At 38.3% G+C, this 15,375-nt stretch overlaps 1 protein-coding gene across 1 annotated transcript in view; it reads right to left on the bottom strand.

Moving 5' to 3' along the window:
• MCC (MCC regulator of WNT signaling pathway) overlaps positions 1–15,375 on the bottom strand; it is a 460,356-nt gene that overhangs the window by 316,706 nt on the left and 128,275 nt on the right. The window contains exon 3 of the mRNA XM_017527172.2: positions 1,384–1,595. Within this exon, the coding sequence (XP_017382661.1) occupies positions 1,384–1,595 (212 nt within the window). The remainder of the gene's footprint in view (positions 1–1,383; positions 1,596–15,375) is intronic.

Genomic DNA, 15,375 nt, shown 5'->3' with positions numbered 1-15,375 from the left:
GTAGGTTGCAGTGAGCCGAGATTGCACCACTGCCCTCCAGCCTGGGCAACAAGAGCGAAACTCTGTCTCAAAAAAAAAAAAAGTTTTAGACAAAATTTGCAGAGATAGGAGAGAGAGTTCTCACATATCTGACAAATAGTTTTCCCTGTTTTTAACATTTTACATTATTATGGTATGCTAGTCACAATTAATGAACTGATGTTGATACACTATTATTAACTTATTAACTAAAGCCCATACTTTATTTAGGCCTCCCTGGTGTGTGTGTGTGTGTGTGTGTGTGTGTGAGCATGCACACGCATGCATGTGTGTTTTAATCTAATATCCCCTTTGTTTCTGATCCAGGACTCCGTTGAGGGTATGCATTACATTTAGTTGTCATATTTTTCTTAGGCTTCTCTTAGGTAAACAGTTTCTCTTTCTCAGACTTTCCTTGCTTTTAATAACCTTAACAGTTTTGAGGAGTTTTGGCTATGTATTTTGTAGAATGTCATTTAATTGGAATTTTTCTGATGATTATATTTTAATTACTGTCACCATATTTTTAATTGCTAGTTCCTTCCAACATCCCACCAAAAGTGTCAGAATTAGAAAGTGTGCCTCAAACACAAAGAGTTTGAGAACCACTGGTCTACATCAAAGCAGACAGTAAAGTAGCGCGAGTCAAGGTTATTGAGACGTTTAGTCTACCATTTGACCTTTAGTTTCAAAAAGCCAGGTAGGCTTTTGGACCTTTTCCACAGTGGCTGGATAGATAGCAATCTCAATTTGTACTGTCTGCACGTCACCCAAAATGGCCAGGCCATCGGCCACCCCCTTCATTTAGCAGCCCTGACTTAGAAAACAATAGCTCTTTGCTCAAAGGTTGCTGTTGTAGTGACTCATCTTGCAATTAAAAAGGAAGGTAAACTACACATAATGACATTCTAAGTTGTCCCACAGTTTTCAACAGAAAATACTCTTAAAGTATAACCAGAAACAAGAAAACTTCAATGCAATATTTTCCTTTTTGTTTTTCAAATGAGTAAAGTCCAAATTAGGGAACAGAAACAAGTATATCCTATGAATTTGTAACGCCTACAACCACAGAAGAATTCTAGTATGGAAGTGCTGTTGTGCCTCTTCTAGTAATTAAACGTGTGCAAGTTACAGCCTTAATTAAAACACCTTTTAGGAGTCTACTCTGGTCTTGATGAGAGTGAAGTTCCTAAGTGCTGGCAACTTTGGAGCACTAAACATTACTGACAATGCTGGAAATGGTACAGTCTTTACCTCAATAAAGAAGACAATACCCGATATGTCCCCTGGAGCTCAAAATTAAAATATTTGTATTGGAATACAGACAGGCTGAAAGATGTGTTCCATGAACCAAAAAGTACTCACCGTGTTGGCGAGCTCTAGGTAGCTTCCTCCTACAGAGTTACCAGCATGCGAGGACTGCGTGAGCTGTTTGTGGAGAGCAGCTTGCTGATGCAAAGAGCTTCCACTATACTCGAGCAGCTTCTGGAGGGCTAACTGGCTCTGCACATCTGGGCTCTGGAGGTCCCTGGCACCAGAATCGTATTCCCAGCTCTCCCTGGCGGCTGATAAGGCACCTAAGTCCGAGAGAAGCAGAGAAAATGAAAAGACATTTCCTTCATTAGCCTGTGGGTGGCCAATAGGCAATGATTTGGAACCTCCTAAGCCTTCCATGTGCCAGCAACTCGGAACATATGTGGCACCCAGGCTGCATGCTAAGCACTTTCCCTTTCAAACCGACACATGGGGAGCCTGGAGATAAAAGCAATTTCAGGCAAAGCATTCAGAAATAACTATCCAATGAATATGTGCCCCCTAAACAGAAATGCTTAGCATAAAAGCAGTGGAGAGCCAAGTAAAGGGAATCCAGATCAGTCACATCTGTGATTTGCACAGGGCTAGTATATTAGCCTTAGCATTGGTCATTCTTCCTTCCCAAAAAGGAAGAAACAAGAGAAATGACAGAAAGTTAAGATATGGCACTTTATCATGACTTTCTTTTTCTTTCTTCCCTTCATTTCCTTCCTTCCTTCCTTCCTTCCTTCCTTCCTTCCTTCCCTCCTTCCTTCCTTTCCTTCCTCTCTTCTTCTCTCTCTCTTTCTTTCTTTCTTTCAACACAGGGTCTTGTTCTGTCATCCAGGTGGGAGTACAGTGTCATGATCACAGCTCATTACAGCCTCAACCTCCTGGACTCAAGTGATCCTCCTGCCTCATTAAAATTTTTTTTTATTTTGTAGACCTCATTTCTACAGTATGTTGCCCAGGCTGGTCTCAAACTCCTGGGATCAAGCAATCCTCCTACCTTGGTCTCCCAAAATGTTGGGATTACAGGCGTGAGCCACTGTGCCCAACAGTATCATGACTTTCTAATGTTGATGTATTCTTACCTGAAGGAAGCTCGATTGTATTTTCCATTTAGGGATTGCAATGAAGCTGAGTTCTGGGCAATAGAATATGAACAGAAATTATCAGCATCACTGCTGGGCCTTGCTTATAAAGCCCCACAGTGTGTGATTCTCCATGCCCTTTGCCTTCCAGCCTGATTCAGATGAGAATGGTACCCTTTAGCCACGTGGTACAGATGGTGGAGCCACAAGGTAGATGGAAGATGCCTGGATCCCAGAATCATCACTTGCAGAAGAGCTGTCTGCTCATCCTAAGTACCCTGTTTCGACCTCATATGATTAGAAAAGAAACTTTTTTAACATATTTTTTATTTCATTGTTTTTTTGGGAACAGGTGGTGTTCGGTTACATGAAAAAGTTCTTTAGTGGTGATTTCTTTTCTTTTCTTTATTTTTTTGGGCTGGGGTCTCGCTCTGTTGCCAGGCTGGAGTGCAGTGGCATGATCTCGTCTAACTGCATCCTCTGCCACACTGGTTCCAGCAATTCTCCTGCGTCAGCCCCCCAAGTAGCTGGAACTACAGGCGTATGCCACCACTCCCAGCTAATTTTATAATTTTTTTTTAGTAGAGATGCGGTTTCACCAAGTTGGTCAGGATGGTCTTGATCTCTTAACCTTGTGATCTGCCTGCCTTGGCCTCCCAAAGTGCTAGCATTACAGGCGTGAGCCACCGCACCCAGCTTTAGTGGTGATTTCTAAGATTTTGGTGCGCTCATCACCTAAGCAGTGTACGCTGTGCTCAATGTGTAGTCTTTTATCCCTCACCCCCCACCCAGCCTTTCCCCTGAGTCCCCAAAGTCCACTGTGTCACTCTTATGCCTTTGCGTCCCCATAGCTTAGCTTCCACTTATAAGTGAGAACATACGATGTTTGGTTTTTTTTAGTCCTGAGTTATTTCACTTAGAATAATGGTTTCCAATTCCATCCAGGTTGCTATGAAAGCCATTATTTTGTTCCTTTTTATGGCTGACTAGTATTCCATGGTGTATATATACCACATTTTTTTTATCCACTCATTGATTGATGAGCATTTGGGCTGGTTCCATATTTTCACAATTGCAAATTGTACTGCTATAAACATGCATGTGCAAGTATCTTTTTCATTTATTGACTTATTTCCCTCTGGGTAGATATCCAAGAGTGGGATTGCTAGATCAAATGGTAGATCTCCTTTTAGTTATTTAAGGTACTTCTATTGTGTTTGATTCACCGTATATTTTTGGTTTGTTGTTAGAGCAGCTAGTATCATCTTAACTATTACAGACGATTAGAAGGTAATAAAAGATGCTAATATTTATAATACAAATGGGAAAGTGCAATGAAAAAGTAGAACTAAAGGGGGGATATCTAGCTCAGTCTACCTGGAGATGAAGGGGAATGTTCAGGGAAAGCGTCCTGGAGGAGAAAGCCTGATGTTTCAGTTGTTACTCTTTCCAGAAAAAAATGGATTTGAAGTAACACCTGCTTCCTTGTGTTGTGTTGTTCACTCTGAATGGAAGTTTCTTGTGGGTGCATCCGGTTGGTGAAGCCTAGGTAGCATGCCTCTAACTACAAGGAAAGCTGGGTAAATGTGTTTTCTGGTTTTACTTTAGAGAGGTAGTATTTATAAGGTGAGACATTTCCTAAACAGGAAAGGGTGCTCAAAAGGCCTGGGCAGCCAGAAAACAGACAATGGCCTATGCACAGGACGTGTACTGGGTCCTGTGGATATAGCAGTAAACATGATAAATTGTAGTCCCTGCCTGCAAAGATCTCATTCTGGAGGGTCTTTAATACATGGCTTTTAATGACAAAAAAGGGACACAAAATGATCCAGTTTGTACTATGACATGAGAACATATATAGATTACTCTATAATTTACTTGAGAATAATTACATACAGCAAACTGCAGTTTGTGTACAGTGAGTTCCAACATGAATGTCCAGTCTCCCCTTATCAGGTATTGATGAATTTAATCATTGTGAATAGGAAACCTGTCTTCAGATGGTTTCCTACTGTTCTGGCTCTGCTGGTCCTCTCCAGTCGGTCTAACCCAACATTCTTTTTATACGGTGCCTTTATAGCTGGGACGCATCAACTGCTTTTATCAAAGCAGTCAATTCTGTCACTATGTTTGCAATTGCTCCAAGTTTATTTTAATGTTAAAGTCTATTGATTGTATTGCAAGGGAGGTTTTGCTTTCCTTAACATAGACTGGTAAATGCCTGCCCTCCCTCCCCCTGTTCCTCTGAACATTGTCTGTTATCTGCCTAAATGCTTCAGGGTCCCTGTTCTGGCTCCAGCAACATGTGGCAAGAAGACTATGGAGGCCACAGCTGAAAAGTGGAGCCCTCACATTGGATCAAGTCATGGACTGATTTGTATCTCATAGGTAAGACATGGTGCTCGGCCTTGCCTCATATGTTCACCACAATACTCTCAGCATCATACAGAGGGCTTGTGACATATAGCATTTAATGAACATTTATTGAATGGATTGCTGAGCTATCCATGGTTGTAGTACTCCAGAGTTTCACTTTTTAACCTGGAAATACAACATGGAAGTTACTTTTTAAAATCAATATAAATTATACACATAAACTTTTTCTTTATGCAAACATGAAGCCTCATTCTCAAATAAGAAAACACAATAGTTCTGAGGTGGAGCAAGATGAATAGAAGCCTGAATAGAAGCTTCCACCGATCATTCCCCTCTACAGAAACACCAAATTTTAACAACTATCCACACATAAAATAGCACCATCATCAGAACTGACAATCAGGTAATCAGTCACAGTTCCTGGTTTTAACTTCCCCTCGCTGAAAGAGGCACTGAAGAGGGTAGGAAAGGCAGTCTTGAATCGCCAACACCACTCCTCACCTACCTTCCAGCAGCAGTTATGTACTGTGGAGAATTTGTGCTTATGGGAGAGGCAAAGCACAGCTAATGGGTGACCTGGCATTGAACTCAGTGCTGCCCTGTGACAGCAGAGAGCCAACCTGTGCTGGGCTCAGCCACTGCCTACCCATGGAGGGGGCATTTGGATCAGCCCTAGCCAAAGGGGAATTGCCCATCCCAGCAGTCGGAACTTGAGTTTCTCAGCAAGCCTTGCCACAGTGGGCTAAAGTGCTCTGGGTGGGGGGCGGTTCTAGATAAACCTGAAAGGCAGTCTAGGACACAAAGACTGCAATTATTCCTAGGCAAATCCTAGTGCTGGACTGGGCTTAGAGCCAGTGGACTAGGGCAGCATGTGACCTAGTGAGACATCAGTGGGAGTGGCTAAAGGAGGGCTTGCATCACCATCTCAATAACCCCAGGCAGCACAGCTTGCAGCAAATAAAGTGACACCTTCCTTCTGCTTGAGGAGAGGAGAGAGAAATGTAAAGAGGATTAAGTTTTGCATCTTGGAAAACAGCTCAGCCATAACAGGACAGGGTACCAGGCAGAGACCTGAGGCCCCCATTCTAAGCTCTAGCTTCCAGACATTTCTAGACATACCCTGGGCCAGAAAAGGAACCTGCCTTGAAGGAAAAGACCCAGTTCTGGCCAACACGGTGAAACTCCATCTCTACTAAAAATACAAAAAAAAAAAAAAAAAATTAGCCAGGCATGATGGCAGACACCTGTAATCCTAGCTACTCAGGAGGTGAGGCAGAAGAATTGCTTGAACCGGGAGGTGGAGGTTGCAGTGAGCTGAGATCATGCCATTGTACTACAGCCTGAGCAACAAGAGTGAAACTCTGCCTCAAACAAACAAACAAACAAACGAACCCAAAAAACCCAAAAAGTTTACTGAAAGGGATATTTTCAGAATACCTCTCAAATCTAGAGAAAGTTATCAACAGTCAAGTATAAGAAGGTTATAGAACACCAAACAGATTTAACCCAAAGAAGACCACCTCAAGGTATCTAATAATCAAACTCCCAAAGGTCAAGGATAAAGAAAGGCTCATAAAAGCAGAAGAGAAAAGAAACAAATAATATACAATGGAGTTCTAATACGTCTGGAAGCAGACTGCTCACTGTAAACCTCATAGGCCAGGAGAGAGGGGCATGACATATTTAAAGTGCTAAAGAAAAGAAAAAACCTTTTACACTAAAATAGTATATCTGGTGAAAATATCCTTCAAACATGAGGGAAAAATAAAGACCTTCATAGACAAACAGCATCTGAGGAATTTCATCAACATCAGACCTGACTTATAAGAAATGCTAAAGGATGTTCTTTAATCCGAAAGGAAAGGATATTAATGAGCAAGAAGAACTCATCTGAAGGTATAAAACTAAGTGGTAATAGTAAGCACACAGAAAAAGACGGAATATTGTAATACAGTAACTGTGGCATGTAAACTACTCTTATAAGTAGAAAGACTAAATGATGAACCAATAAAAAACAATGACTACAACAAATATTTAAGACATAGAGAGTACAATGAGACATAAAGAGAAAGAACAAAAAGTTAAAAAAATAGGGAAGATGTTAAAGTATAGAGTTTTTATTAGTTTTCTTTTTGTGTGTTTCTTTTTGTTGTTTATGCAATTAGTGTTGTCATCAGTTTAAAATAATGGGTTATAAGATATTACTTGCAAACCTTGCAATAACTTCAAATCAAAAAACATACACTGAATACATAAAAAATAAAAAGCAAGAAATTAAACCACACCACCAAAGCAAATAACCTTCACCAAGAAGAAGACAGAAAGGAAGCAAAATAGGAAAAGAAGACCACAAAACAATCAGAAAACAAATAACAAAATGGTAAGAGTAAGTCCTTACTCACCAATCATAACATTAAATGTAAATGGGCTAAATCCTCCAATCAAAAGACAGAGTGCCTGAATGGATAAAAAAATCAAGACCAAATGACCTGTTGCCTATAAGAAACATGCTTTACCTATAAAGATACACATAGACTGAAAATAAAGGGATGAAAAAAGATATTCTATGCCAATGGAAACCAAATAGTAACTATACTTGTATCAGGCAAAATAGATTTCAAGAAACAAACTAGAAAAAGAGACAAATAAGGTCATTATATAATGAAAATGGGGTTAATTCAGCAAGAAGATGTAACAATTGTAATTATGCACCCAACAATGAAGCACCCAGATATATAAAGTAAATATTATTAGAGCTAAAGATAGAGAGAAAGATCTAAATGCCCTAATAACTGGAGACTTTAACACTCCATTTTCAGTGTTGGACAGATCTTCCCAGTAGAAAATCAGCAAAGAAACATTGGACTTAATCTGTGTAATAGAACAAATGGACCTAATAGATATTTACAGAATATTTCTTCAATATCTGTAGGATACACATTCTTTTCCTCAGCACATGGGTCATTCTCAAGGATAGAATATATTTTAGGTCACAAAGCAAAAGTATTAAAACATTCAAAAAATTTAAATAATATCAAGCATCTTTTCTGACCACAATAGACTAAAACTGGAAATCAGTAACAAGAGGAATTTTGAAAATCATACAAACACATGGAAATTAAATAATATGCTCCTGAATGACTAGTGGGTCAATGAATAAAATAAGAAAGAAATGGAGAAATTTCTTGAAACAAATGATAGTGGAAACACAACATTCCGAAACCTATGGGATACAGTGAAAGCAGTGCTGAGAGAAGTTCATACCTACCAATGCCTACAACAAAAAGCAGAGAAATGAATAAAGAACCTAATGGTGCATCTCAAAGAACCAGAAAAGCAAGAACTAATCAAATCCAAAATTAGTAGGAAAAAATAACAATAAAGATCAGAGCAGAAATAAATAAAATTGAAACAAATAAAACAATACAAAAGATCAATGAAACAAATAGTTGGTTTTTTGAAAAGATAAATAAAATTGACAAACCTTTAGCCAGACTAAGAATAAAAAAGAGAAGACTCAAATAAATGAAATCAGACTTGAAAAATGAAACATTACAACTGATACTGCAGAAATTCAAAGGATCATTAGGTGGCTACTATAAGCAACTATGCCAACAACTTGGAAAACCTAGAGGAAATGGATAAATTCTTAGACACATACAACTTATCAAGATTGAACCATGAAGCAATCCAAAGCTTGAATAGACCATTACAAAATAATGAGATTGAAGCTATACTGAAAGTCTTCCAGTAAAAACTGCTGTGACCCAATGGCTTCACTGCTGAATTCTACCAAACATTTAAAGAACTAACACCAATCCTACTCACAGTGTTCAAAAAAATAGACAAGTACGGAACACTTTCATACTCATTCTATGAGGTCAGTATTACCCTGATACCAAAAACAGAAAAAGCCACATCAAAAAAACCTACAGGCCAATATCCCTGATGAACATTGATGCAAAAATCCTCAATAAAATACTAGCAAGTTGAATTAATCAACACATTAAAAAGTTTACTCATCATGATGAAGTGGGATTTATCCTAGGGATGCAAGGATGGTTCAACATATACAATCAATCAATGTGATACGTCATATCAACTGAATGAAGGACAAAAACCACATGATCACTTCAACTGATGCTGAGAAAGTATTTGGTAAAATTCAATATCCCTTCATGGTAAAAATCCTCAAAAAACTTAGTATAGAAGGGGCATACCTAAACACAATAAAAGCTTAATATGGCAGACTCACAGCTAGTATCATACTGAATAGGGAAAAACTGAAAGTCTTTTCTCAAAAATCTGGAACATGAAAAGGATGCCTAGTGTCACCACTGTTATTCAACATAGTATTGGAAGTCCTAGCTACAGCAATCAAACAAGAGAAAGATATAAAAGGCATCCCAACTGGAGAAGAAGTAGTCAAATTATCCTTGTTTGCCTAAGATATGTTCTTATATTTGGAAAAACCTAAACACTCCACCAAAATGCTATTAGAACTGATAGACAAATTCAGTAAAGTTTCAGAATACAAAATCAACATACAAAAATTAGTAGCATTTCTATATGCCAATAGTGAACAATCTGAAAAAAAAAATTAAAAAGTAATACTAGACATACGAAGAGAAGCTGGTACCATTCCTTCTGAAACTATTCCAAATAATCCAAAAAGAGGGGATCCTTCCCAAATCATTTTATGAGACCAACATCATACTGATACCAAAACTGGGCAGAGACTCAGCAAGAAAATAAAACTTCAGGCCAATACCCATGATGAACATAGATGCAAAAATCTTCAATAAAATACAGGCAAACCGATTGCAACAGCACATCAAAAAGCTTATCCACCATGATCAAGTAGGATTCATCCCAGGGATGCAAGGCTGGTTCAACATACACAAGTCTATAAACATAATTCACCACATAAACAGAACCAAAGACAAAAACCACATGATTATCTCAATTCATGCAGAGAAGGCCTTTGACAAAATTCAACAGCCCTTTATGCTAAAAACCTTCAATAAACTAGGTATTGACGGAACGTATCTTAACATAATAAAAGCTATTTATGACAAACCAACAGCCAGTATCATACTGTTGATATTCATACTGAATGGGCAAAACCTGGAAGCATTCCCTTTGAAATCTGGCACTAGACAAGGATGCCCTCTCTCACCACTCCTATTCAATATAGTACTGGAAGTTCTAGCGAGAGCAATCAGGCAAGAAAAAGAAATAAAGGGTATTCAAATAGGAAAGGAGGAAGTCAAATTGTCTCTATTTGCAGACAACGTGATTGTATATCTACAAGACCCCATCGTCTCAGCCCAAAATCTCCTGAAACTGATAAGCAACTTCAGCAAAGTCTCAGGATACAAAATCAATGTGCAAAAATCACATGCATTCCTATACACCAATAACAGACTTAAAGAGAGCCACATCAAGAACAAACTGCCATTCACAATTGCTACAAAGAGAATAAAATACCTAGGAATACAATTAACAAGGAACATAAAGGACCTCTTCAAGGAGAACGACAAGCCACTGCTCAATGAAATAAGAGAGGACACAAACAGATGGAATAACATTCCATGTTCATGGTTAGGAAGAATCAATATCGTGAAAATGGTCATACTGCCCAAAGTAATTTACAGATTCAACACCATCCCTATCAAGCTACCAATGACCTTCTTCACAAAACTGGAAAAAACCACCTTAAACTTCATACGGAACCAAAAGAGAGCCCACATAGCCAAGTCAATTTTAAGCAAAAAGAACAAAGCGGGAGGCATCACACTACCGGACTTCAAACTATACTACAAGGCTACAGTAATCAAAACAGCATGGTACTGGCACCAAAACAGAGATATAGACCAATGGAACAGAACAGAGGCCTTGAAGGTAACACAACATATCTACAACCATTGGATCTTTGACAAACCTGACAAAAACAAGCAACGGGGAAAGGATTCCCTGTTTAATAAATGGCGTTGGGAAAACTGGCTAGCCATGTGCAGAAAGCAGAAACTGGACCCATTCCTGACACCTTACACTAAAATTAACTCCAGACGGATTAAAGACTTAAACATAAGACCTAACACCATAAAAACCCTAGAAGAAAATCTAGGTAAAACCATTGAGGACATAGGCATAGGCAAGGACTTCATGACCAAAACACCAAAAGCATTGGCAACAAAAGCCATAAGAGAGAAATGGGACCTAATCAAACTCCAGAGCTTCTGCACGGCAAAAGAAACAGTCATTAGAGTGAATCAGCAACCAACAGAATGGGAAAAAATTTTTGCAGTCTACCCATCTGACAAAGGGCTGATATCCAGAATTTACAAAGAACTAAAACAGATTTACAAGAAAAAAACTAACAAGCCCATTCAAAAGTGGGCGAAGGATATGAACAGACACTTTACAAAAGAAGACATACATGAGGCCAACAAACATATGAAAAAATGCTCATCATCACTGGTCATCAGAGAAACACAAATCAAAACTACATTGAGATACCATCTCACACCAGTTAGAATGGCGATCATTAAAAAATCTAGAGACAACAGATGCTGTAGAGGATGTGGAGAAATAGGAACACTTTTACACTGTTGGTGGGAGTGTAGATTAGTTCAACCATTTTGGAAGACAATGTGGCGATTCCTCAAGGACCTAGAAATAGAAATTTCATATGACCCAGCAAATCTATTACTGGGTATATATTCAAAGGATTATAAATCATTCTACTATAAGGACATATGCACACGAATGTTCATGGCAGCACTGTTTACAATAGCAGAGACCTGGAACCAACCCAAATGCCCATTGATGATAGACTGGACAGGGAAAATGTGGCACATATACACCATGGAATATTATGCAGCCATCAAAAACGATGAGTTTGTGTCCTTTGTAGGGACATGGATGAACCTGGAAACCATCATTCTCAGTAAACTGACACAAGAACAGAAAATCAAACATGGCATGTTCTCACTCATAGGCGGGTGTTGAACAATGAGAACACATGGACACAGGTAGGGGAACATCACACACTGGGGTCTGTTGGGGGGAAATAGGGGAGGGACAGTGGGGGGGGTGGGGAGTTGGGGAGAGATAGCATGGGGAGAAATGCCAGATATAGGTGATGGGGAGGAAGGCAGCAAATCACACTGCCACGTGTGTACCTATGCAACAATCTTGCATGTTCTTCACATGTACTCCAAAACCTAAAATGCAATTAAAAAAAAAAGTAATTCCAAGTACAATAGTCACAAATAAAATTAAATATCTAAAAATAAATTTAACTGAAGAAGTAAAAGATATCTATAATGAAAACTGTAAAACACTGATGAAAGAAATTGAAAAGAACCACCCCAAAATGGAAAGATAATCCATGTTCACGGATTGGAAGAATCAATATTGTTAAAATGTCCATACTAGCCAAAGCAATCTACAGATTCAATGCAATCCCTATCTAAATAGCAATGACAGTCTTCATAGAAATAGAAAAAAAATCCTAAAATTTATGTGAAACCACTAAAGACCCAAACAGCGAGAGCTATCCTAAGAAGCAAAGAGAGCAAAACGGGAGAAATCACAATAGTTGACTTTAAATTATACCACAGAACTAAGTAACCAAACAGCATGCTACTGGCATAAAAACAGTCATATAGGCTGGTGGAATAGAATAGAGAACCCAGAAACAAGTCCACACACTTACGGTGAACTCATTGTTGACAACGATGTCAAGAACATACATTCAGGAAGAGAGTCTCTTTAATAAATTGTGCTGGGAAAACTGATATCTTATTCAGAAGAATAAAACTAGACGTCTATCTCTCACCTATACAAAAACAAAAATGAATTAAAGACTTAGATCTAAGGTTTCAAACTATGAAACTATCACAAGAAAACATTGAGGAAACTCTGCAGGGCATTGGTCTGTGCAAAAATTTCTTGAGTAATATCCCCAAAACACAGGCAACCAAAGCAAAAACGGACAAATGAGATTATATCAAGTTAAAGAGTTTCTGCACAGCAAAGGAAACAATCAACAAAGTGAAGAGACAGCCCACAGAATGGGAGAAAATATTTGCAAACTACCCATTTGGCAAGGGAATAATAAACAGAATATATAAGGAGCTCAAACAACTCTACAGAAAAAATCTAATAATCTGATTTTAAAATGGGCAAACAATATGAATACAGATTTCTTAAAAGAAAACATAAATAGGCACATGAAAAGGTGGTCAACATCATTGATCATCAGAGCAATGCAAAACAAAACTATAATGAGATATCATCTCACCCCAGTTAAAGTGGATTTTATCCAAAAGACAGGCAATAATAAACAGTAGTGAGGATGTGGAGAAAAGAAAACCCTCATACACTGTCGGTGGGAATATAAATTTGTACAACCACCATGGAGAACAGTTTGGAAATTTTTCAAAAACCTAAAAATAGAGCAACCATAGGATCCTGCAGTCTCACTGATGGGTATATAGCCAAAAGAAAGGAAATCAGTATATCGAAAGGAAATCAGTATATCGAAAGGAAATCAGTATATTGAAAGGATATCTGCACTCCCATGTTTATTGCAGCACTATTCACAATAATTAAGATTTACATGCAACTTACGTGTTTATCAATAGATGAATGGATGAAGAGAACGTGGTATGTATATACAATGCAGTACTACTCAGCCATAAAAAGAAAGATCTTGTTATTTGCAACAACATGGATGGAACTGGAAGTCATTATGTTAAGTGAAATAAGCCAGGAACAGAGAGACAAATTCTACGTGTTCTCACTTATTTGTAGGAGCTAAAAGTGAAAACAATTGAACTAATGGAGATAGAGAGTAAGGATGGTTACCAGAGCTGGAAAGGGTACTGGGGGAAGTAGAGGGGAAGTGGGAATGGTTAATGTGTGCAATAAAATAGAAAGAATGAATAAGACCTACTATTTGCTAGCACAACAGGGGACTTCAGTCAAAAATTTAATTGTGCATTTAAAATAATTGAAAAAAGTATAATTGGATTGTTTGTAACACAAAGGATAAATGCTTGAGGGGACACATACCCCCTTTACCATGATGTGATTATTATGTACTACATGCCTGTATCAAAGTATTTCATGTACCCCGTAAATATATACACCTAAATGTACCCAAAATATTTTAAAAAAACCTACAGTTCTGGGGTAACACAGTCAAAGGAAGCTTCATTTGAAATTTATTATGCCATATTAACAGACCTAAACCCAGTTTCTGGCAGAATCACTTAATTAGGTTAGCCAAGCTCTATATTAATCAGCAAGATTAAAAGGCTTTCATATTATTACCATAACAATTTTGCTGAAATGATGCTGAGGATCTCAGATCCTCTGCTGTGGAGCCAAAATCAATCATAATAGCATCCACATAAATGGACCATATAAAGGGAAGTGCATTTTACAAAAATATATACTAGACTGTTCCCATTACTGGCTTTTAATCTGTCTCCATGTTAGATTTTTTTCTCAATAAAAACCAACATTCATGAGACAAAAACTAGTCATTTAATTGTGATCATGTCACTAAAAAACTTTGAAAATGTAGGTCTGGTAACCATCTTCCTTTTGCCCTTTGAAGCATGATGGTAGCTGATGGTTCATATACAGCCTCTTGACAGCCTCTGTTCACCTCCTTGTGAACCTCAGATTGGTTCCTGTGCTCCAAGAAAAAAAAAAAAAGCTTACTCTCTACCTATACTTTTTCCTCTTTCCTTCCTTTCTCCTGTCTTCCCATCCTTTCTGCTTGCCTGCCCTCCAACAGATTTTGAGAACTCACCAAGTAATAGATACTACAAGAAATACTAGAAATATTAATTCAAAGCTAAGATAAAAATCTTTGCTGTAAAGAGCTTACCATCTGGTGGAAAGGTAGAACATTCTATGACATTTCTGAAGCATTCAAATTATTTCCTTTTTTATCCCCCTGCATCAGCACTGGGGGCAGTGGGAGAAAGGGTTCATGAATACACTCTCTCAAATTTCACTTTTATCAACTCTGTAGTGAGATGAGGAAGGGACTCCTTTTTCCTTTCGGACATTTGAATCGGTATTTGTGTATTAACATGAATGCTTTTCCTTAATGTTCAAGTTATTCTTCATCAGAAGAAATTTTGTAAATACATCATCAGGTTACAACCCTCAATTCCTGCTTAATATTTCTCTTTTACGCATACTGTAAGTGAAAGAAAAATTAAGAATGTAATTTTAATATGATTTGGGTTTTGTCTGACATCTACACATTAGGTCAATGGTCTCATGAGCCCTCTTGCAATATGGTTTTTCATATTACACCCATTCCCCACAGGGATATGGCTGTGCATTTTCTCCTTGACATGGACATCATTGTGTCAATGTCCCCTGGCTCACTAGGTTCCAGCCAGGCTGACCTGGATCTTCTAACATGATGGGTGCTTTCAAGGCACAGGCCTTTCATGTGCTGTTTTGTGCTAGAAATGCTGCTCCTCACATTCTTCGCGGGGCTCAGGTCTCAGACTTACTGAGTTCCCAAACAAATGACAAAGCCATTGTTAGAAGCACT

Source organism: Cebus imitator, unplaced genomic scaffold (assembly GCF_001604975.1).
Source record: "Cebus imitator isolate Cc_AM_T3 unplaced genomic scaffold, Cebus_imitator-1.0 Scaffold46, whole genome shotgun sequence".
Classification (NCBI taxonomy): domain Eukaryota; kingdom Metazoa; phylum Chordata; class Mammalia; order Primates; family Cebidae; genus Cebus; species Cebus imitator.
The sequence above is the reverse complement of the archived record's forward strand: the minus strand, read 5'-3'. Positions and strand labels throughout refer to the sequence as shown.